The sequence below is a fragment of the Centruroides vittatus genome, unplaced genomic scaffold (assembly GCF_030686945.1).
Source record: "Centruroides vittatus isolate TY-2023 unplaced genomic scaffold, ASM3068694v2 scaffold_769, whole genome shotgun sequence".
Taxonomy (NCBI): Eukaryota; Metazoa; Arthropoda; class Arachnida; order Scorpiones; family Buthidae; genus Centruroides; species Centruroides vittatus.
This window is the reverse complement of record NW_027122717.1, coordinates 3,309,567-3,335,756: the sequence shown is the minus strand read 5'-3', so window position 1 is coordinate 3,335,756 and position 26,190 is coordinate 3,309,567. Positions and strand designations below refer to the sequence as shown.

The 26,190-nt window shown below is 32.7% G+C and overlaps 2 protein-coding genes across 4 annotated transcripts in view; both read left to right on the top strand.

Annotated features, from left to right (window-relative positions):
• The first annotated feature begins 3,918 nt into the window (after positions 1 to 3,918).
• On the top strand, positions 3,919 to 14,474 carry LSm3 (U6 snRNA-associated Sm-like protein LSm3). Its single transcript, XM_067288256.1, has 4 exons — positions 3,919 to 3,990; positions 4,075 to 4,182; positions 7,736 to 7,831; positions 14,236 to 14,474. Exons 1-4 carry the CDS (start codon positions 3,970 to 3,972, stop codon positions 14,317 to 14,319), a joined length of 309 nt encoding a protein of 102 aa, XP_067144357.1. The 5' UTR covers positions 3,919 to 3,969; the 3' UTR covers positions 14,320 to 14,474.
• Positions 14,475 to 21,513: 7,039 nt separating this feature from the next.
• The window catches only part of LOC136989770 (cation-dependent mannose-6-phosphate receptor-like), a 213,176-nt gene continuing 208,499 nt past the window's right edge, over positions 21,514 to 26,190 (top strand). For all 3 annotated transcript variants that reach the window (XR_010882955.1, XM_067288031.1, XM_067288032.1), the window contains exon 1: positions 21,514 to 21,748. Coding sequence is in view for 2 of the 3 variants with exons in the window: in XM_067288031.1 (XP_067144132.1) it covers positions 21,594 to 21,748 (155 nt within the window). In the remaining variant the exon portion in view is untranslated. The remainder of the gene's footprint in view (positions 21,749 to 26,190) is intronic.

Sequence of the window (26,190 nt, the reverse complement as noted above, 5' to 3'; positions counted from 1 at the left end):
CTATAGAAAAATACATAATATACACTACTCTCGCATAGTTTAGAATGTTCGGTTGGCTGCCACTTATCCCGTCTGCGGTTCTGCACCCATTTCGCTTTCCTCCGCTTATCTGCGGGAAATCTAAACAATCCAAGGTCGGTAGACTTACTTTTACAATTAGGTGCCACAGAATAACTTATTGTTTAACGTTCTGAGTACGTATATACGTAATAATAGTTGACTCGCGCAGGGACCACGTATGGTGATTTCTATCGATATGCCCCAACATGGCCGCTGCCGCATAGAATCACGGGAGCGTGTCCTGACCTTCTTATACAGACCTTGCATGACAGATATACAAACAGCGCCATCAAGTTGTAAAAAAAAATTCTATAGAGTTATTTTTAAGTTTATTTATGCATTTATGTATTTATATATTTTTCTACTAAATTATTTATTAATGAATTAGTTTTTATTAATATATTTATGTATGTTGGAGGTCCACCCCATTTTTAGCTCCCACAACACAAAAGCGTCCCGCATTTCAACCTAACATATCTGGTCACTTTAGAGTAATACGCGAAACTTTCGAATTAATCAAAAACTTAAATAAATAAATAACAGAAATGCTTCGTCGAATTACAGCTTTTAAACAACGAACTTACTACGTTTTTTCCACGCTCGAGACGGCAACTTCCGGCCTCCGTGCGCATGTATTAAGTTCACTTAATTCCTGTACTAGGCAGAATAGAGCTAGAATATACCACATAGAATGGCTGTGACCTACAGTGGCTAGATATAGCCACTTCACTGTGACCTTAGATACAGTGCTCTTGGTGACAACGACAGGTACTATCGACGGCCATTTTACTTTAAATCAAAACATTGAAGTCTGAATACGTATTGGGCAGGATTGTCACTTTAGAATCTATATTTCACATCTAATTCTAGATTATTTTGTTTGCCCCTAAATTTGAGATTTAAGCAATTAGATAAGTGTTTATCTAATTGCTAGATTGTTTCATCTCGAATTTAGCTATTTTCTAGATTTTCTTTAATTATTACAAAGAAGGTCATATCAGACGGATGGCCGAGTGGTCAAGGTGGCAGTCTACTGCTCTGGGTATCCGAGATCGAATCTGGACGGGTCAAAGAATCCTAGGAATTTTTCAAGTGGCGGTCCGTCCGGATATGTTGGCTCCGTCCCTGACCACCTTCGGCCAAGCCCATGGTATGCCTGGCTGAACCCATAATGGGTGTGCTAAAAGAGATCCTCTTCGTGTTCACAAGGCGAAAAGAATTTTTAAAAATACACAAGATACCATGCCAAATTTCGTTTGTTATAGACGCCGACACACATACACGGAATATCTTTGCCTTTCTTTTTTACTGTTTTAGTTCAGGAAGTCTCAAAACGTGTAGATTTGCAAAAAGAAAAAAAAAAACTTTAAGGGTCAAATTAGACACAATCCCAATACTTTCCCTTGTTATATATACACAACAGCCAGGAAAGTAAAATTAAGAACGTTTAGAAATGCATTTAACTTATCGCTACAGAATATTTTGTCTTGTTTAGAAACATTTCAATAAAGGGTTAAAGAAAGAAATGTCTTGTTATTTACTTCAAAAATTAAAAAGAAAACTAAGTTGGGTCATTTTAACTCGCACCATCTTAGTTAAGGGTTAAATTCCTTTTTCCTTTGAATTCAATTTTCTATAAACATGGAGCTCCATTGTCCCTTCATTTCTCACCCATTCTGCTTAACTCCAATATGAGTCATGGCCAGTGGTGATATTCGAAATAGTTCACAAAGGTTCGCTAGCAGAAAAATTTTCCCTGACAATCACCGACAAAGGAAATGGAAGTTTTGGCTAGAAATAAATACAATACCTTTTCTTGCGATATATCTAATAATCAGTGGCGTATTTGGAACGTAACGAACCCTGGGCGAAGACCAGGTAACAATAGTATATTAGTGCTGTCGACCTTTTTTTTTTGGCAGAGAAATGAATGGCACTGCTGATAATAGACAGATGTCATCATCTCTCGAAATACGATATCCTTTTAATTTCGCTGTTCATAGCCCGACACGTGTTCCGCAGCCATCTTGTATTTTCACGCATGCGTGGAATTCCGGGATCTCTCTTATGACTGGATCTAGTTTCAAGAACTCTCTTGAATCGATCGCGATTAAACCTCGTTTCGGTCGAGATTGAAACGGTCGAGAGAGATCGCGCCAAGACATAGTCCCCGACCTTGCTCACAATCTAGATTGAAATGCTCGTGCGAACGGGGTATAAGACTCTAGTTTAGTAGTATTACAGAGTATAATACGTATATTTTAATATATTATTAAAAAAAACACTGAGAAATGTTCCGTGTGTTTAACAAGGTTCGGAAAACTGAAAATTTTAACAACGGGTTCGGCCGAACCTGTGCGAACCCGCTGAGTATCACCACTGATCATGACTACTTGTAATTGTGACCAGCCATATTCTTAAAATGAGCCAACTTTGAGTTAATGAAATAATAAACAATAAAGAAAAACTAAAGCAGGGATAACTATGAAGTGGGTCTATAAATAAGCAGTAAGACCCCGCTTAACGCGGGGAATACGTTCCTAGACGACAAAGCGCTAAGCGAAACAGCATTAAACGAAGTCATTTTAACGTAGAGTAAAAAGAGAAATGGGAACACGCGACCAAAATAAACAGATTTTACTATAATTTTAAGTTATTTTTTATATTAATTTGCATATAATATATGTTAAATAACACATAAACATATGCACACAGACAGTGCCGTAACTAGCCATTCCTGTGCCCTGTGCAAGAAATTGCATTTAGGCCCCTTAACTAATTAGGTTTGGGAAATTAATAAAACATATACATGCATTTTGGGCTCCCTTCCAAGTGGGCCCTGTGCGGGTGCACCTGTTGCAACTGCCTAGTTACGGCACTGCACACAGAAGTGTAAAGTTCATTTTTTGTGACGAAGGCCTTGGCTCTTCTGAAATTCTTGATTTTCGTTTTTATCTTCTAGTTTCATTTGTCGCTTTTCTCCCCTTAAGCAATTGTCGATAGCAGAAGATCGCATCCAAAACGCCTCGTTTTGCTTTTGCACTTCTTTCAAAATCTGAATCATTCGCTACAATTTGATCGACGATTTTTTGGTTATCGTTACCAAACTTTCACTAAGGAAATCTGTAGAGAAATTCCTTGGGTTCTTCGTTTTCAGAATCTCTATTTTCCAGTTCTACACGAATTCCTTGTTCTGCCAGTTCTTGAAGGTCGTTGTTGATAAGGCTCTCACCAGAAACTTGCAGTAACTTCTCAATATCCTGCTCATCTACATGCTGTATTGATTAGGTTGACAATTTGGTCAACCTAACGATATAGCGATAGGCCCTTCTCGTTGAGAATTCTTGGATACCTTCAGCCAGAACTTCTCCCACACTTCGTTCATGCATTTATCAGTTAATTCTTGCCATCCAAGTCGATATTTCCTATAGCATCCACGATGTTATATTTTTTCCAAAATTGCACAAAACAAACATAGTGTACTTTCCTTAAATCTATTTTAAAGTACTATTACACTGTCATTTTAAGTACTATTATACTTTAAATCTATTATAAAGTACTTTATGAATTATCACCCTTTGCTGATTGGTTCGTGTTTGTAAATAATCGTATTATATACGAACGATTGATGAAATGCCGCGATAATTTGAATCGGCGTAAATTTTGAGCGTTTTTTTTTTTTTTTAAGGCGTCGAGCAGACCGCATTATATTGAATTAGCGTTAAGCGGGTTCTTACTGTATTTATATTTCTTCTGTTATTTATTTTATATACTGTTTTAATTATTATTATTACACTTAATTTTTATAATTACAGATTTCCATACCAGTGATAGTGTAATAATTTTTATATTTTAATACAAGTTTGAAAGTGACAGTAATTGGCAACACTCATCCTTCATTTTAAAAAAATGGCGGATGACAATGAGCAGGTACGGATTAAACCATAGAAGCTTGTATTTTTAATTGCGACTTGTTTATAATGATATTTTTTAAATAACAATATTACATTTTAGGGTCCGACAAATTCAGTCGAGGAACCATTAGACCTCATTAGATTAAGTTTGGACGAGAGGATCTATGTGAAAATGAGAAATGACAGAGAATTGAGAGGGAGACTTCACGTGAGTATTTCAAAATCAGTTTAAATTAAATATATGTCGTTAGCTAAATTTAAATGAATGTTAGACATTGGAACAAATGAAATGCAGAAATACTTTGTTTTTGCTTACAGTTCCAGGTGTGTACTGGTCAGGTAGGTCAAGTAAATGTCAGGTGTTTTAAAAACTCTCACTTAAAGTCATGGAAAATCAGGTTATTTTAAGAATTTGAAGAACTGAGATAATTTCCACAGCACTAACTCATCAATTGTTTTAAGTTTTGGTTCATGTATGGCAATGTATGGGAAACTGGGCCCCTATTCAGGTGTTACTAACATGAAGAAAACTTGGGAAACTCCATGTATCCTGCCTTTTGTCCAGGCACAATCTCACAACCAACTAACAGTGTTCGGTGGTTTTATCCACTTAATCACTGGTGGGCATTGGCACCGATTGCTTTGTTCTTGGATTATGTCTTCATGTTGGTAAGTAAAAGGATTGTCTCTATGTGCCTGGGCAAGGATTGTCTATTTTGTGACTGGCAGATGAAAAGATAGCCTCTTTCGTGGCAGAAAGTGCAAAGTTCTCCTGTCTGCAACCATTGGGTAAAAGGATTGTCATCACTGTTTCTAACAAGTGCGAGGATCGCTTCTTTGTATCCACCTCGAGGCGTCATCTCAATTCTATTGTGATATGACAAAGTCTCACGATGTCCTAGTTAATATTAATTTTACACCTTGATATTTGTATTCTGATACAAATACATGACCACTAATTGCAAAAAATATTTTCTATATGGGGTCAATGCAAGAAAAAGATTGGAAATCTCTGTTTTAATGTCAGAGTTAATAAAACCAGAATGTCCAGTATTTAATTAGTTTTTTTTTATTTTACTTACTCCTCCCCCAGTTATCATGAATATAGGGGAATTCCAAAGTGATTATAATAAGAAAATTTTAGTGCATTCGTTTAGTGACATTAATACATACATTCTATCATAACTGAACTGTGGTTTATAGCAATTTTTGAAATAAGGCTATCATTATGGGTGAAATACATCACAGTAAGGTATTGGCCAACTGCTCTGGGGACCCAGGATTAAATCTTGTTGTTGAGTAGCTCTCCAGGAATTTTTCACAAGTGATTTGTCCTGGATATGTCAGACTCCATCTCTCATCATCAGGCTCCATTGCAGGCTTGGTTGAACCCACAATCAATATGGAAAAAGGGCCCTCTTAATACCCAAACAGTGGAAAAAGGCAAAAGTGAAAAAAAAAAAATTCTTTCTCTTATATATCAAAAGAGTGAAATCAAGACTTAAAGAAAAAGAAGAAATATTTGACATAGATAAGAACTGAACTATTATTTTGATAATATATCGAAAGGTTACATCTGGGCTAACCCCAATGTAACCTTTGGCATGCATGTCCAAAGTAGAGGATTTGATTTCGGGATTCCGATCACTTTTTAGTCCTGAAATTTTCGGGATTAAGTTTACCTGATCCCGAAATTTTCAGGATTGACATCATTTTAAAAAAGTTGCAAAACGGACTGCATGAAGCGAAACGTTCAGTGTGAGTGCTCTTACAGAATTGCTTGCTTATCATTTTAATATAAAACTTCTTGTATTTTGAACTAAAATGATAGGCAAGCAGTTCTCACTGTGTTGCCTGTTAGATGACCAAGGCCAGATTTAACAATTAGAGGCCTGTGGGCACAAATACAGTGGGGTCCCCTTTTAAAAGTAGGCAATTTGATGATTTATAAAATTTACACAAAATACTGTACTTTCAACTAGATTTCAACTAGGAAGTTGTAAATTTCATTTAAAAATAAGGTTATTGTAAACATACATATATTTTACTGTGTAAAATAATTATTTTAATTTAATTGAAAAATACCTATGTAAAATTTTTTTCCCGGAATTTTCCGATATGTTTCATAGGTTTTTTCCCCAGGTTTAGTTTTCTCTGCCTGTGGCCCTCATGATTAGGCCACACTAGGCTGTCGCGGTAATAAAAAAAATTTATTGATTTGTTTTATGAAACCATGTTTTGTTCTATAATTTAGACTTGATAAACACTAATGTTGTGTGTTTTTTCTTCAAAGACACTTGGCAAGTTTTCTATCAGATATCTTTATTCATTCTCATTGATATCTGATAAAGATATCTGGTAGAATCATGTCGGGAATAACACTATAACTTAGGTTTGGCACAACATCACTGAAAGATTGCCGATCCCTGATCTATCAGAATATAGTTTTTATCCTTTAATGTGATAGATAATAATTTATTAATTTAAGTAGACTTCTAATTTAATAATAATGTATAACAATTCTTTTGAATTTTAGACAATAAATTTATAAATTTTTGAGATGTTTTAATTTATAATTTTCTTATTTAAAAATGATGATATATGTTTTAAATGATTTTGTTTGTTTGTACATGTGCATGTGTGAGATTGCCAATAGGAATGGTTTCAATTCAGGATGAACAGAGGTGTGAGGGGGTCGCATATGGGTGTGACAGGCATTGATGCAGACTCCATGGTTACTATATTACCTGTTTTAATAACTCAAAAGATGTTTACAAAATTCCTCAGTTTGAAAGATGTGTTTAGGCAATGTCTTCTTGGTGTTCTTGGGAAAGTCCAGAATAGAGGCTAAGTCATTGGTTATGTTACTCTGATGATTCGTTGGCCTCAGGGCAATGTCATTGATGACTGGAGATATGACAGATGGTAATCGTTGAGTTGAAGATACAGACAAAGGTGTGATATATGTGGTAATCAGAACACAAGTGCAAAGAAAAGACAAGACAAGATGATTGTGTGTCGCCATATTTGGGAAAAGAAAGTCTCCATGCTCTTGAAATGTGGGTTTTTATAGAGTTTGTCTCCAAATTAAATGCTCCGATTGGTTTTGACTACTACTCATCATTTTCTAATTGATCTTTTCTCTGTATCCAGGTGAAATTATCAGATCAGGCTGCAAGAAAGGTTGTTTGTCAATATACAATTTGACACCGCATCTCAACTCCAACCAAGCAATGCTTCGTGAACTTTAGAACTTTTGCTTGTATTTTAGCACATTATGACCCTTCTCACTACTAAAAATTTTAACTTTTTTCACATGACATTTTCTTTTCTCCAAAAGTGTTTTGTTTTCTTTTCCCATTTCATCTTTATTTTGTTATTTGCTAGAGTCAAAGTTCAACTTCTCAATCAGACACTCATTAAAATTCCAATATCTGAGCTTGGGTCTTACTCAGGACTTCATACATGTGCATGTGTGTGTTTATATATATATAGGATGTTTAAAAAGTCTTTTCGTAGCAGGTATTATAGGTTATACTGAACAAAGACACTGTGACATGCAAACTGCACATTAAACCACCTAAACAAGTTGAGACTGGAATAATGAAGCGGATACAATGCTGCCTATGGTACAAATTTCATCACAAACCAATTTAAATGAAAGCGGTCTACTAAAACCTACAATATCCACTATAGAAAGACTTTTTGGACACTCTGTATGTATTTATTTTTCATTTTTAAATTAAATTACATTATTTTAGGCTTATGATCAACATTTAAATATGATTCTTGGTGATGTGGAAGAAACTGTTACAACTGTAGAAATTGATGAAGAAACATATGAAGAAGTTTATAAGGTAAATAAATATATATCTTATAATTTATTAAAATCTATATTAATGGACTAATCCCCCATTTTACCAATAGAGACACAATCAGACAAATTGCATACTTAACAGCTATAAATTAGCTGTTAATCCTGCAATGTTTATCTGTTGTTAAAGTCATTGTCTAATCATCTGTTGGTAAAGTAGGAGTTAAGTTCTTTTATTGAATAGTTAAAGAAATTAATTGTATATATTTGTATAAAAAAAGTATATTCATATTTCACATACCTTTATAATTATTTTTCACAAACATGGATTTAATGGAAACAAGTTGATCTAATTCTTTTTTTTTTTTTTAATACAAATACTCTTGCTATTCCAGCCATTCCTTGCATAGAGAGATACCAAATTACTGAGAATGTATAGGCCTAAAGGCAATGAATGATGTAATCTGTCATCCTTTGGTACTGATTTTTTTTTTTTTTGGAGGCAGGTGGGCAAAGAATACAGTGCACTGACATACAATACTGTACAGAGAAGTGAAATTTGAATAAACAGGAAAATGGGTTGTGACATGATTAGCATTTTCATGGAAACTGGAAGTGCATAGGCACTCACATGGGATATTTTACATTATTATGAGTCAGATTAGCAAGAGTGTGCTCTAATAGTAATCATCAATAATCAGAAAATTCTGGTGTATTTTACTGCCTGTTTCTACTGAATAATAAATTTTATCAGATGGAAATTTTATGTAATACAAATGAAGGCTAATTATATCAAGATTTTTCCTTTTATAAAATTTGAAATAATGAATATTTAGAAATTTATTAAAGATTTTCTCCATCAATACATTGACTAATATATTTTTAAGATTTTATGGATTGTATTTTTTTGAAATGCATAACTGTATAACATTTATTATTTTCACATGATAACTGTAATTATTAAAATTACTGTTCTGTTTATTTATTATCCTATGTGGATTACAGTGGTGTAGCAAACATAACTGGTGCCCGACACTTTATTGGTGCCCCTCTCTCCCCTCCAGAAACACATATAGTTTGTCTTGGAGACCATTTGGGCGCCCCTCTGCGAGTGGTGCCCGGTGCATGATACACCTCCTTGCACCCCCTCGCTACACCACTGGTGGATTAAGGTTCTTTGTAAAAATACTTAAATATACAAGGTATCCACTTAAACATCCTAGCAAAAGAGATCTTTCCAAAATTAAACAAAATAAGATCTTCCCAGCATTGCTGGTGCTTTCTTGGTCCAGTGCTAAAATAACTAAAGGAAAGCAATTTAAGACATTTTAGCAAAACACACAAATAATTGACTGTAAAGGATAAAGACAACATTGCAGAAATTGGTACAAAAAAAGTGAGCTTTATTTTGTTAGAGAACATGTTCAAAACAATTTATATAAAGATACAGTCAAGCATGATGTTATGAATGGCATCTAACATTCCTGGTATCACCATTTCATGGATCTATTGTATCTGCATCTGCCCATTAGCTTGTGGCACTGCTGGATAAGTACCATGCACATGTTTTTAAGTAACTCCATGGTAAAAATGCAGAGAAGACATTTGTTGGTCATGGAATTGGCTCTGTTAATCAGTTGCCAAATTTTTCTGCAAGACTCATACATATCTCTCTAGGGATGAGCTTGAATACCATTGTGCTGACATCAAACTACTGTAGTTGCATCAATTGCAAGTCATGAAGTCATTCATCCACCATAGTATCTAGAATGTTTAGATATCAATCATTAATCAGAGGACCATCAATGAATATGAGACTAAAAAGCTGCTCATCCCAAATTCTATATCATCTGTTTAGGACCAGACATTTGGTGTTGCTTATATTGGGTGCATTGTAGAACACACACTGCCCAATAGTGCACACTGTAATGGTTATACACTCCATTCTAGGAAAACAATACCTTGTTGATCCATAAAATGTGTTAAAGTGTATGATGCACATTTTCCAGCATTGTATGAGTGTATGCATCACACACATATGTAGTGGCGTAGCTAGGGGGTGCAGTAGGTGTGGTCCACATCGGGCCCATGGAAAGCGAAGGGAGTCCACGGGGCCCCAAAATCACAAGAAAAAAGACCAGAAAAATTTTTCACGGCAATCAGAACAAAGCAAAATTTGGCATTTGATTGCTCAACCTGGGGCCCCTATTACCGTATTTTACAGACTATAAGACTCACCTTAATTTTTAAGCAATTTTTAAATAAAAAAAATACCTATAAGATGCTACGGACTATAAGATGCCCCTGAATTTTGGAGGCAATTTTTCGAAGAAAAAAGTGCGTCTCATAGTCTGTAAAATACGGTACACAGGAAAACCAGCAACTCAACTGTAATCTAGTTATACACTATATAAACCATTACACAAAAATATTTTCCATTTACATAAACAAAACAAAAAAATACCTAATGCATCACTCATCAAATGAAAGAAATTGAACGTCTAAACACAATGTTTTTAACTAAATAAGTTCAAAAGCCAAAATTTATAGAAAAAATTACTTGTCTTCATTTGGATGTTCCCGATTACCATTACAGAAAAAGGACACCCCTGCCGAAAAATTTTTTCAGGGGTCCAAAAATCTGGTTCCGCACCAGGCCTGGAGAACCATAGCTACGCCACTGCACATACGCTTATGTAATATTGGAAAGATGTTTAAATGGACACATTATATAAGATATAATTTTGTTATTAATCTATATATATATATAATTCGAGACGAGTTCATAATAATAATAATATAATAATAATCAGTGCAGAGCCCAAACGGTTAGGAGTTGAAAGTTGAAATTTGGTACACAGTTAGGGTACGTCACGAGAGACGCACACTAAGAAGGGATTTTTTTCGAAAATACTCTCCATCAACATGGAAGTGTAAGTAACAATGGAAGTGTGAAGTAACAATGGAAATGTTAAGTAACAATGGAAGTGTCACATAACAATGGAGAACAAGAGAAAGCGACGTGCAAGATTTACCGGCACTGGAGGAAAAAAAAAAAGAAAGAAAGGAAAAGAGTAATACATTAGAACATATTCGATTTTCAAATTTAAACACATTAGTTCGGTTTTTCTCGACCTTTCTTCTTTAGAGCATTCAATGAAAATTGAACGATATAATCAGAACAAGTCATGAAAATCAAACAATATTAGAACATTCGATTTTCAAATTTGACCTTACCTTAGTTTGTTGATGAAATTACTCTTTTTCTTTTGTGACTATAAAGTAATAATTTTAATCTTTGCTATCGTTACTTTTGCCCAAGCAACGCCGGGCCTACCTGCTAGCTCATAATAAACCAGCTTACAGATATAAATATATGCTAAGACAGTTTTACATACTTTCATTTTACATAAATACTTTATAATAGCTATTTGTGCTGTTCAGAAATATTCATAATTGAAGCTTATGGTGTAATACATATACACAAACTGTTACAAAAATATTGCAATTGGTTAAAATTACTCTTATATCTCATATAGAATATTATAGAATAAATAAGATTCTGTTTCTAAAATATATATTTCTGTTATAATTAGTGATGTAACGAATATTCAGTTACTACCTGGTATTCGGCCGAATACCAAATATTTAAATCATTATTTGGCCGAATACCGAATATTTAATCACTATTCGACCGAATACCTAAAAACAGGAGGAAGAAATAACAAAAACACAGTAAATTAATCATTTTGGTAACTTTTATTAATGCTGAACATTAAACTATAATTATTACAGTTAATAAGAAATAGCGTCTAACTCTAGTATTAAATTATTTCGTAATTAAAATAATATTATAGCCCGATATCTAATGGCATTGATGGCATGTAGGTTAGAATGTATCAGGCATTAATGTTATTGTTTAGTTAATTATGTTATATTCGTATTCGCATATATTTTTATATTTTTTACGATATTTTAAAATGATTTACGAAATGTTTTATTCGAAACTTATCATATTTAATGAAAGAATTATTTATCTATTTCTAGAAGATGAGTAACTAGTATATAATATATTTGATCTGTTCCACAACTGGGGAGAAACTAGACCATATGTCCCCACTAAAATATATCCTTATGGTACTATTCAGTCTACAAATACATAGTAAAAACAAAATTTTAGTGCTTAATTAAAGAGTTAAAAAGATCGATTGCAAATAAAATAACTTATAAATTATAACTTACATCTAAATACCAACAACTGCCGAATCATATCGGGCTATTTACGGCTATTACATAAATTATAAACCAATTTGGCACTAGAGGTCAGTGTCGTAACTAGGATTTTGGACGCCTATGGCCAAGAATAAAAATGGCGCGCCTTTTTAATTTTTGTTATTAAATAAAAATAAAAATGGCAGTTTATTTCTGAAATATATGTTCATAAAAATTACAGATAATAAATACTATATAAATATAATTATAGAAGTTTTTTTGTGTTATTAATTTCGAATACATATTATTCCAAAACCTTGCTGGCGCCTTTATTAAATCGGCGCCTATGGCGGGAGCCATGTTGGCCATACCCTAGTTACGGCTCTGCTAGAGGTAGACGTTCGGCTCTATCTCATATTAACTTTAATAATTATAATTTAATTAATTAATTTAAATAATTTAGGCCTACTGGAAGAAAATATTGTAGTGACAGCGGGCCAATAGAGAGCAGGGTTTGCGATCCTTGCCATAATGCGGTTTGCGCACCAATTTTCGTACGTGCGTTAATCAAGCCGAATAGTTTGGCTGAATATTTGGCCATTCGGCCAGGAGCGTGGCCGAATGGCCAATATTCGGCTGAGGATGAATATGCTATTCATTACATCACTAGTTATAATATCTATAATATAAACTGAAAAAATTTTTATATATTATATAATACACTAGAAATTTGTTGACTCAGCATTTGATGATCCAGAATGTCCAGTAATCTGGCATCCATTGAAAAATAGCCAATGAAATGGCATGTTAGTATTCTGCAAATTAATATTTGTTTTGGCACATGGTGTGCTTAAAGACCCCAAGCAATAACATGTTCATTAACATTTTTTCATATACTGTGATAACAGTATAGTCATGCACTGTATCATCTTCAGCATGAGTAAACAAAATGGAAGTGTACACAGTGTACTGTGGTACAAAATGCATGGCAATATCTGTAACATTTGGATCACATTTAACTTATCAAATTTTGCAAAAAATACAAAAACATTCAATAATTTGGCATTTTTGATTAATTGACACCAATTGATCCTGTAGGTATCAAATTAACAAACTTCTGCATCTAAAGTTTTTTAAATATATGTATAAATTAATCACTCAGTTTTTTCATAAATGTATAGGGTTAGTCAAAAAGATCTCTGGTGTTTAAAGAAATCTGTACACACTGGTTATTAACTTTATTTTAGTAAAACACACAGTGACACAAAGAAACTATGAAAATTTTGTTTTATTCTGCCAATGGTAAACTTTTCTATATATCTGTCACCTGACTGCATTTAGTGAAAATGGCTGTCTCTGCAAGAGAGAAGGCATTGTGTGCAGATGTAGAGTTGTTCATGTGTGAGCAACAAAGCATTGTTAATAGTGGTTGCCATTAATGTTGCTTCTGAGCAGAATAAGCAAAAAAATATACCATCAACAGCAAGTCAATTCATTTATGGTAAAAACAATGTAAAGAATGGCTGTCTGTGCACAAGGAAATTGACTGGACATCTGTCCACTTTGACAGCATGCCTAGTGCAAATGATATACTGTACTCCAACTTGCTCTATACTTACATAAAACCCATGAAAATATGATGTGTGGTATAATTAACATTTTCACAGAAACAGAAGTGCATAGGCTCACTGTGGATATGCTAGAAAATTGAGATGATAGATTAGTAAGGGCCAGATTATGAAGAATGTACTGTAATTAATTTAGATGTAGAGCACTATTTACTTGTTCAGTTTATGCTTTGAATCCTGAAATATTAAAAATTATTTATAATTGTTATTTTAATTTGCTAATCTTTTACAACTAATTCTATTGATACATTCAAACTAACCCTGAATCTATGTATTTATATGAATAATTTGTAGTTATGTTTATTATAGTTTATAATTAGTTTTAAAAATGTATGGTTACTATTTAGCTGATCTGACAGTAAAATTTGTTAAGATGTTATTTACTAGATTTTAATTTCAAATCTCATTTAGGGAATAGTTATTTATGTGTTGTCAAATTTTAATGGGAACTCTTGTTTCTGTGTAAATGTCTGCTGCTACACGAATATGTGATATTGCATATAATAAAGTTAAATAGTATAAATTAAAATTTTAAGTTTTGAAAAATTAAATATGTTCACTAATATGAAGCTATTTAATATTAAATGTATTATTTTTTCTTATGTAGACTACAAAAAGGAACATCCAAATGCTTTTTGTTCGTGGAGATGGAGTAATTTTGGTTTCACCTCCTATAAGAAGTGGATTATAAAATATCAATTTCTTTAAATTCTTCTTGTATTTGTTTATTGTGCAGTTTCATATTTGTCTGATAGAAGAATTCATATAAGAAAATTTGAAATTTCACAAACATGTCTTTTGTAATAATTTTATGTAAAGTTATTAAATGTTTATTTAATCCAAGTAGTTTTTGAAGATTATAGAATTCAATAATATAATAATTTTAATTTTAGATGCAAACAGTTGCAAGTTTTGAGCTTTATCTCTCATATAAAAATAATTTATTCTAATAATATAGTGTTTTTCTACATGTTGATCATATTTAAAGTGTTTACATCTCTCTGTTAAAATAACTATTAGGTAAATCTCAATCAAATGCAGTATACATAATGCTCCAAGTATGCAATTTAATAACAATAAATCTGGTAAATTAGTCTTAACTTTGAATAAATAAACTAATTTGTGAATGTTTGTCCGATGGAGATCATTATTTTATAACATTGAAGACAAAGTCTGCCCGAAAGAGACCACCATTTATTTTTTCTGTGTTCCAACAATACAAGTTCTTGGTGACTGACCTTTCTTTTTAGGCTGCTTATTGCCAGAAGTTAAAAAAGAAATTTTAGAAATTACTTGTAATTTTCATTTGATATATTTTGTGTTTTTTAAAAAGACTTTTTTAACTTCTGGCGACAAGCAGCCTAAAAAGAAAAATCAGTCACCAAGAACGTGTATTGTCTGGAACACAGAAAAAAATGGTGGTCCCTTTTGGGCAGAGTTTGTCTTCAGTGTTATATATAAATAAACTAAATTTATTTTTCCATGCATTGAGCTTGAGCAATTGAAGTATGCCCCAGAACAATGCTGTATGGCATATTTTTAGGAAAGGCGACATTTTTATGGAACATTGCATGTATAGTACTTCCTTCATATAATTAGATACTAGTAGGCCTAATTTCCTATCTAGCCTACTAGTAGACTAGATAGGAAATTTGGCCTATTAGTATCTAATTGTGTTGCACTTGTGTTTAGACACTTGAATGATTTTAGGGAAGCACTGTTGTATGGCAAACAAGATGGTTGACAATGAGATTATTCACATTTCATCCAGCAGTCTAAATCATGTCAAAAAGTCAAGAAAATGAAAGATTAACATGTCTGAGTGGAAGGATATTAAAAAGGAAGAGGCTGAGAGATGTCAGCCATACCAAAGCTGAAGAAGAAAACAGCTACATGGAAAGAACTGCCCCTGTCAGGTGAGTGGAAATTGCTACATATTAGGACTATTACATACAATTTAATTACACGAAGAATATGGTTCAAATTTCTATGTGATGACTCTTCTGTTGTGTATGCTCACAACAGTTACAGTTTACTGCAACCTTGGAAGCAGTATGTCATCCTGAGGAAAGGAAGAGCCAAACACCTTACAGTTCTGCCCACTCTACAACTTCCCATTTTTTACGGTAGATTATTTTCAATAACAAAAGAAAGGAAGATTTAAAGGCCAATGTGTCAGTATATGAAGCAGGAGTACAGGGAATTCTATGACCAATTGCTCTCATTTTGAAGTGATCAGCTTATGAGAATGCTAATGCTTACTGAATTTGCAATATAGTTTGTATGTGTTAGTAATATAATATACAGGTAATATAATAAGGTAATATGTTAGTATACAGTTGTACAGTACATGTATTATTAATAAACTGCAGAATTTATTTATTTTAGTTATAACAGGAAGTGTGATTGAGACAAAAGATGTCCACCCTCTGCTTGACAATAAAATCAAAAAATCCGGCAACGTGTTGCCTAACTTTCCCGGCAACATTTGATGGCGCCATCTGTTATATTTTATTTAAAAACTTTATATTTTTAACTATTATGAAAAAGGTTAATTTTTACCGCAGGGATGGGTTTTATAAAAAAAAAATCGTAAATGTTAATAACGAATAAAATCGTAATTAAGTCTGATCCTAATGGAGACATTCGACCTTTAACCACCAAAATTTAATAGCATCAATCCCCTAATAAACCCTGCAAAATTTCGGAAATTTTTTACAAAGCACCTGAGTTAAGATTAAAAGGTAAACAAAATCGTGCCCCCTTTACACTAACATCCATACATACAGAAATTACCTCCGAATTTTTTTGTTCATTTCTCAACGTTTCAAAAAGTTTCCAGAGTTCCAAAAATTAAAAATCTAGAGGGGGGGTCATTTTATGACCGATCACCATACTTTTCTTGTGTGATATATAACATCCAGGAAAGTAATAACAAATAAATAAATGAGCTAAAAAGATGTAACGGAAAAAAAACATTAGAACACATTAAAACAAACGCGAAAATGAAAAGAAAAAAGTTATAAAGAATACGTTTACAAATATTTTAAAATGAGTAACATTTTCGTAAAGTATGTTTTTGAGGTTCATCATATTTTTTTGAAATGCGATTTAAAAAAAAATCTTTGGGAAATAGACAATCTAAAAAAAAGGTGTAAAAATGCATGTAGAGTTACTCAGATTACGCTGTCGTGTATTTAGTCCAGGCCTGGCCAGCCCAAATTGTTTTGCGGGCCACTTTGATCACTCGTAACATTACGGTGGGCCACAATTTAGGAAAACATGCTTTTAAAAAAGTAAAACAAATACAAAATGAATCAGTGGCGATGCCGTGGACATTTGATGACAGGGAAGCTGTGTTTCTGTAAGAAGCCGACTTCCAGGGGCAATCAGTTAATTGCGCGTCAGTGATGGTCTAGGGCAGTGGTTCTTAACCTTTTTATACTCGCCGCCCACCAAATATTTCATAATTTTTTTGTGACCCCCATTTTTTAATAATAATTTATATTTGATAATTTATCTATAATAAATTGATTTTTTTATTATTGCTTTATTTTTTATATAATAAATGTAAATCATAACTTTATTATTTCATTATCTATTTAAATAACATTCAAACTTCACAATTAAACATGAAAACTCATTAATTTTTAACGGAAAATAAAATAAGAAACATGTCGATAAATCGATCCAATGTCGATGCTAAAACTAAACTAAAACTAAAACGCCCACTTGTCGTAAGGATTTTGTATATCTTTTGCAAAAATATTTAAATTTTCAAAGCCTACTATTTTTCCTAATTATTTTTAAAATTCCAAGCATTAATAGTTTCTTAAAATTGCTTTGGAATAAAAGAAGTAAATACTGCGGTGTAAGTAGCATATTTCATTTATTTCTTCTGTACTAACAAAGTTGTATGTAGGAAGAAATACAAAATAAATAAATAAAAACTAAATAGGAAAACTTTATCTTTCTTATTTCACTTTTCAATACGATATTCAGATTATACATCAATTTTCTTTTTATTATATTCTGAAGGAAATTTTGCATAATTTGGCGGCCCCCAGCAAACTTCTTATGGACCCCCAGGGGCCGCGGCCCCCCTGTTAAGAATTACTGGTCTAGGGTCCATTCGTATTCATTTGTTCGATAAGCCAGTAAAAACTGTAGACTTCTCTAAATGTATTTTAATATCACAATTACATTCTGAATCGCTAGCCACGATATAAGGGCTAAAATTAAAAATAAATTATAAAAACTTACTCGGTGAAATAAAATGTGCGGTGGATATACATACCTGGTACAATGTATTGTTCGATTGTATTAATATACTTTTAAAGAAAATTATAATTAAAATATAGCTTTGTAAAGAAACGTACATAAAAATAACATAAAATATTCTTTACTTTTTAAATCTTAAAACAATCCACTTAGTCAAATATCTTGATACGAGTAGCTAATGGATGGAACTAGTGACGGTCCAGGTAGGTGTGTAGTGAGTGTGTGCGTGCCAAATCCCGAGGGTGCCGATACCGGTCAATGTCAAATGCCTCTTTTGTCGCATCACTAGTATATCTCAAAGGACGCCACAGGGCTGTTGTAAATTTTAAACGTTTCTCACCGTAGCTGTAAAAATCTAAATTTGTTAAACTTAATAGTCATTCGTTTTCTAACTAATTCGTTTTAATACCAGGTGTACACGGAAATCAGTTTCCCACTGTACTGAGCGAGTGATTGGTTCTATTAAGCTTTTGTTGAAGTAAAATTCTGGCTCTTTCAACAGGGTTTTATTTATGTCCCCATTCCCTAATCTCTTAATTATTTAGTCACTTCTTAAGTAGAAATAAGTCGAAACCAGTTACTTTGTACCTGAATATCTGTAGTCTTGGGAAAACAGTGGAAAGACAAATTTTTATGACAACGGATATATAAATCGTAAATTTAAGGAAAATAAATTCTAGAGCTTTTTTTTGTACCATTGTATGTACTGTACGTCTCATTCATTAAATTTGGTTGTAAATGATGCTGCCAAAGTAACAGTTAATTTTTAACACTGTACTAGAATTGTACACGTTTTTTCTGCATCCCCTTACAGATGGGACATACTAAATCGTAATATCACCGGTTTAACATTGAAATCCGTAAGTAATATAAGATGGGAGAGCGGAATAAACGCAGAATAAATATATCAAATATTTTAATGGATTTTTTTAATCTCCTGTCAACTATACAGAACTATCATAAAAACACGCCAGTAAATTCCTATCGGTTGGGTTAAGTTATAAATCCAGTCTCAGGGTGGGCAACCTTTTTTATAACACGGGCCAGAATAAATTTTACGTTTTTTTCCGCTCCGTAGTAGTTAATTGACGCCTTCTTGTGACTCGTAATTTTTTTAGTCTGCAAATATGAAATAAATAAATAAAAAGTTAATTACTACATTTATTTCTCTTATCGTTTTCGAAAATTACAAAGAATTGGAAAAATAACTATTAATTAGTTATTTTTCCAATTTAATAATCTATTAAAGATCTCGCGGGCCGGATAGAAACTTTTCGCGAGCCGTAGCTGGCCCGCGGGCCGGGGGTTGTCCGCCGTTGATCTAGTCTGCTCGTGATTCACATAATCGGGCGAGGGTGGCCGAATATCTAGCAGGCGGCTAACAGCCCACCACCGCTCCGGGATATAAAGTCGAACTCTTTACGCGTGTGTCGTTTCTACCAGCTAAACCGTGACGTTGGTGCTCTGTAAAGCGCATGCGCCAATGCCTATAATCTGGCTGCTTGGAAGTTGATAGGCAGGTGGCTAAGAGCCCACAACTGCTCCGGGATATAAAGTAAAACTCTTTATGAGTGTGTCGCTTCTACCAGCTAAACCGGGTGAGGTTGGTGCTCTGTAAACCGCATGTGACAAAGCCTATATAATCTGGCTGATTGGAAACTGACCCGGTTTCGACACTCCTTCCGCCATTCAATCATTCGAATATACAATAGCAATCTTATCGTTTTTTTCACATGTAGTGTAGAAATTTGTAAAAGATACATAATGCAGTTATAATAAAATATTAATTTTAATTAATGCAAAGTACGTTAAAATATGAAAATTTATATTTTATAAAATACAAGGGAAGGTCATTGGAAGGTGGAAGCGGCGCTTCCATCGCTTCCAATGACGGCACGCCACTGGTACAATTCAAAAAGGAAAACATTAAAAATTTCGTTTTCGTCACTTTTCGGTGACAAAAAAGCTGCTAAAAGTTAAGAAAATCTACCTATAAAAATCAAATAAATTTTATATTAAAAAGATGGGATCACTAGAAATATAATATAAACAATATTGGTTATTAATATAATTAAATATTACACAAAATAAAAAGTAACGTATATTTTGTTGGTTTGTAAAAAACAAATTACAAAATTTGACTTCAATTTTCTTTTTGTAGAAATTTTTGAGCTCCTTTGAAACTCGAGGTTCTAAGCTATAGCTTACATAGCTTACTTGTAAATTCGGCCCTAGCTCTAGCTTTTTTCGTAATTCATTGCATAAATGTAATGGCTTCGAAATGTAATAGTAATGGCTTCGAAAAACGACAAAGTTCTTTAAAGCTTGTATCATTTAGCCGAAAAGCATTATCTCGAAGACGAAAAACCAAGATTCATGACGTCCAATGCTAATTTTCTCTATCTCCAATTGCTCATGAAGTAATATCATCTTTACACCTACAGTGGGTGGCCAAATTATTATACTCAAAACTATTTCTTTGTATTTTGTCAGTTTAAGTTATGAAATACAATAGTTATATGGTTTTGACAATACATCGCTTCCATTCCGCCACTGATATTCGAATATACAATAGCAATCTTATCGTTTATTTCACATGTAGTATAGAAATTTGTAATAAGATATATAATGTAATTATAATAAAATATTAATTTTAATTAATTCAAACAATGTTAAAATATGAAAATTTATATTTTAGAAAATACAAGGGAAGCGGCACTTTTACCGCATCCAATGACGGCACGCCACTGCTGTATAATTCCTTTCCCACTAGTGTTATTTTAGCATGTCTCATTTCCTCTTGGACAAATCATTACTTTTATCTGCTTATGATTTATTTTCAAGTTTTAATGCACCTTCAAGGTCTCTTATTGCCTTCTATAGCGCTTGTTCACAGTTTGTAACACCTGAGCTACGTCATCTACAAAACATATTGTGTTGAAGATTTTACCATTTATGTTTATACCATTATAGTTAGTTTCCCTAGTAGTTTCTTCTATATAAATATTGAATAAAATAGATGATAGTGCATAGTCCTGTCTGAGCAATTTTCGGAGGGTGGTCCGAACGGATATGTCGGCCCCCGTCCCTCACCACCCCTCCGCCCCATTGTGGGCCTGGCCGAACCTATAATGGCTTCCTATAAGAGGCCCTCTTAGTGCTCACAGGGCAGCAAGAAGCGGCCGGATGGCCGAGCGGTCAAGGTGGCAGCCTACCGCTCTGGGGGACCCGGGATCGAATCCGAACGGGTCGAATAATCCCCAGGAATTTTTCGGGGGGTGGTCCGTTCGGATATGTCAGGCCCCGTCCCTCACCACCCGGTTGCCCCATTGTGGGCCTGGCCGAACCCATAATGGGCCTTCTAAAAGAGGCCCTCTTAGTGCCCACAAGGCGAAAAGAGTTAAAAAAAAAAAAGGGCAGCAAGAAGAAAAAAAAAAACAGTGATGACTTAAATTGTTACAGTAATAGATACTAACAACTTTTTAATATTACAACATAGTTTTTATTAAATTAAATAATCTTTAAGAAATTTAGGGATTTTTGACGAATTTTAAGGTAAATGTCTTTTAGACCTTGGCAACACTAAACTTTGATAGAGGTCGCCTTCAAAACGAAGCAATGAAAATGTCGTTTTGTTTTCCTTGTTTTTGTGTCAACATTTAATATTTGGAAAGCAATTTAAATATGTCTGCAGAGACATTACTATTTTTATCCATATTATTCGTCCCGAATTTATTAAATCTAGCGTCATCCGAATGTCGTTTAAGGGGTAACAATACCAAGTGGACCGAAGTAGAAAAGCAACTGTTGCAACGATTGGAGCCTTTAAAAGAAAAAGTGTAAGAGCGATTGGGTGAGGAGAAAATTCATAGGATAAACAAGGAATTAAATAGTAAAACAACTATTTAATTTCAAGCAACACCGACGATGGTTGGGCAATAGTTATATAACTGATAAAAATCTCAGATAGAAGTTATTTTTAAGTAATTTGTGTATACATATATAAAAGTAAATGACCTAAAAGTAACTTCTATCAAATTTCAGTTAACAACTACATTTTTCTTGTTTAATTAAAACCCAAATAATGCTTGTTTGACATTGGGGTCATTTGATTTAAGAAATTTCAAAATTTGCAATAGATATCGGATCTGTTTTATATACAATAGACTTATGTATATATGTCTGCAGGTGCCCGCCAGTGGCCAAATAGATAAAATATCTGAATGCTAACTGCAAGTCCTGATACGTAAAGTACCTGGACTGACAGGCTAGCTATGTGGCTTTTTCCAGAGTTTGCTTCATTTGCCTAATATCTAAATAAGAGTCAATTTTCTAAATAGAAACTTGATAGATTGTTGCTCTCGGGTGTACTTCCTTGACAGATCATCCTTGTTATGCTGCCTTATCCCATCATATACGCGTATTTATATCCACAAGTTTCTGGAATGTGTTTTTGAATTCTGTCACACGAGGACGTATGTCTTGGCAGCCATTAAGATACTGCTAGTCATTAGTGTAGGTTTGCAATTTTTATTTTTTTATTAGTGGCATGTTTTTTAAAACTAGTGCAGGTGGATATTGTGCAGTGGTTGGCTACCATAATAGCCAGAGAGTGCTTTATAAGTGGTTTGAAAGTGTATGTGATATACATGAAAACACGAACATGCTGCATTGAGATTGTCAGTGTATTTAATTGTTCCAGTTACATTCGTTTCCATGTGATAAAAATTTAAGAAGAAAATGGCTGATCTGGGTTATCTATCTAGATGTACTGTACAGCCATGCATGTACATCTGGCTAGATAAATAATTTTACCATCATTAGACACAAGTCCATACAGAATGATTACTTTTCAGATAGGTTTGTGATGACTCTACATTTGTCTTAAGGACACAAATGTTTTGTGACAATTTGTTAATTAAAATTTCACCTACTTTACCACTTGAAAATTAATTATAACAGTCAAGACTCCTATAATTAAGCATTTCTTGGTAATCATAGACTGCCATATTGCCATATGACATCAAACTATATAATAACTATAATAATAATAAATTTGACCAAGAGGGAGGCATTAGGTGCCTCTTGGGTCAAATTTATCACCTAAATCCTATCAGTTTTAAAAGATATTTTCTCACAATACATGTAACATTCTTTTTTCTTTACATTGCAAAAATTTAAACTTGTATAAAAATGATTGAAAATACTCTTTATAATTTAAAATATGAAAACACTAACAATTACTAAGAAAGTAGGCATTATGAATGAATTTCTATTAGTTATTTCAAAATCAATTATAACCTATAAATTCCCACTGTCATCCGTCTGTCCAGCTTTTCTTTATCTCAAGAATGGAGTTAGATAGATGACAGATGAGACTAGATATGGAAACCTTAGGGCAGAGGCCCTGATTAACTATATACAAACTTTTGATGCAAACCGGAAGTCATGTTATTTCAATTCAAAACTTTTTCCTGAAAGCAGTTATTAATAGATGACAGACACAACTCTAGTGTTAAAGGAAAAATATGATATAGGGGCAAGATACTACTAATTTGAGGTGGAGAGCATATATTTTAAATTAAATAAATTAAAAATTACAGCCCAGCATAAATAATTGCTCATATTCTCAATTCTATAGTTCTGCAATTTCATAATTCTTGCAATATATCCATGGTGGCACAATGGTGATGCCACAGTATGTTATAATGTAAGTTATAATGTAATATAACTTATTTTGAAATGCTACTTAAGTAGTATAGAACATTTATAATAGTCTTATGTGACGTGATTTGTAGGTTAAAATTAATAGTAATGTAATAAATTTTTTTTAGGACTAGAGATGATGTGTTTTCAGTACAGTATCAGATACTGTAGTTCAGATCAGTACAGATCAATATCTGGGAAGCTTGGGACCAGAAATAGTCCCGATTTCTGGTTTTCTTGATATGGACTAAATATATACTTAAAATAGAAAATAAAAAATGGAAAGTGAAGAACAAAATTATATTTATCGCACTGTATGCCAGCAGTTGCACTGGAATTGGCATTGTATGATGTGTTCCATGGAACCCAAAACAAAGCAGTCCTGTGGCAAACTACAGCTGTACTATAGCCTGTCAAATTCAAAACTAGCCAATTTCAAAAATAAGCAATTTTCTGGTATTTTTTGACAACCAGATATTTGGTCTGATACTGTATACACTATCATTTCAATGCCATTTATGACAAAGAAATTTCTACTCCCAAGAAAGCATTCAATCACTAATATTTCTGCATGTCTGGTCACATCATTAATATTCTGTTTTCATTTTTTTCTGTAGTAGAAGGTTTCTGCTATATACAGATTACCTACTGTAGGTATCCCTTGATTAATGCGATTAATTAAATTTCTCAATGTTACCATATATATCAAAATTGTGCTAATCAAATACAGTACTTGACCAAACAATCACCACCCACTAGAACAAATTTTTGGTTAATAACAAATATTTTTATTTTAACTTTAATCTTTTTATTCATCTGTAAAAAAGTTCTCAAAGATAAGAGTGAGTAACCAGTTTAAAATAAAATGAAACCTTACAGCTGTCTACTTTCGTCAGACAAAATTATACTCAATTCAATTCGTTTTCCTTCATAAGTGGAAAAAAAAAAAATGCTTGAGGAACACAATCATCAGTATGTTTTACAACCATTTCAAGTGTTTCAACAATAAGTGTCTGTGACACACTAAGATCTGTTGCAAATTCATGAGTTGTTATTCATCAATCTTTAACAATTTCTCTTCAACAGCTTTTGGGTGCCTATATGTTTTGTATCCTTTAGTTCAAAATTTCCTGAACAAAACTTCCAAAACCACATTTGACATATTTGGAGTTTAGAAGCATCTTCCCCATACACGGTACTAGTATTTTTTACTGTTTTAAATACATATAAATATGTTCTAATTAGAGGAAGAGATATTGAATAAATATTACTTAATAATATAAAACAATTGCATACTGCAAAATTGCATACTGCAAAATTGCATACATATAAAAATATTATAAAAATTCAAGCATACTAAATAAAAATCCTAGAGCAGGAAATTAATTTACATATTGCACAAACTGATGAATTAAGTAAACTAGTATTGATAGATATCACATATAACTGAAATACAGTAATTCTGGATGCATTACCTAGTAAAGCTGTTTTAGTTTAGTTGGCTAAGCAAACCAATGACAGTCTGTTTTATTTGAAACAGGTTATGTCATCGGTTTACTTATTAAACTGTATTAAAGCTGTTTTACTAAGCAATGCATTCTCTATTTCAAACTGTGATACAATAGGTAAACATCCTAAATTTAATAACAACATAAATTTACTATTATTACTATTAGTATTTATTATGGTTTACTTATAAGCATTTCAAATAGTTTAATAAGAGTAAACATTTTTTAGGACAAATTAATGAGAAGTAGTGCCCTAATTTGTTCTAGAAATTAATGTAAATGATACAGATAATTTACAAGTTTTGCTCTGTGGGATGTTTACAACAATAAATGAACTTTAATTTAATTATTTGTCATTTCACCAACATAACACTAAGAATATTACACATACATCTCTTCATATTTTTTATTTATTTATTTCTAAATATTAGAATAAAAATAAATACTTCTAATTGTTATTTTGAAAATTATGATGTATTCTCAATAAATAAGTAAATAATGAAATCTAATATAAATATCAGTGAATCATTTCTAGTTGTCTTCTGATTAGTAACTATGTCTTTTTCATAACATTTTATAGATAGTACTTCTAAAAATCCATGAATATCAACTAAAAAAACCCCAGTTTATAGTTAATGCCAAATGACTTGCCAAATTATCAGGCTATAATATGACCATGTAATTAATTAAATACTAAATAATTTGCTTAGAGATAGGAAGTTATGCTGACATCTTGTACTAGATTCAATAGTAATAATAAATTAAACTTATTATTCCAGAAAATTTTTAATTTAAATTTTATATGTGGTATGAGATGGCAGCATAACGTCCTACCTCCAGACAAATTATTTAGTAATTAATTAATTACATATCCAATAAGTCAGCAGTTTATTTGGCCTCTAAAAATGTTCAGATAAATTATGTTCAGACAATCAAAACTTTTTTAACCTTTTTTTAAATTAAAATAAAAATAAATATATATGAGAAATTCAAACAATGAAATTAGTAGGTGCTATCAGAATTAATCTGCATTTTCACTGCTTTACCTTTCTAACAGATCAATAAAT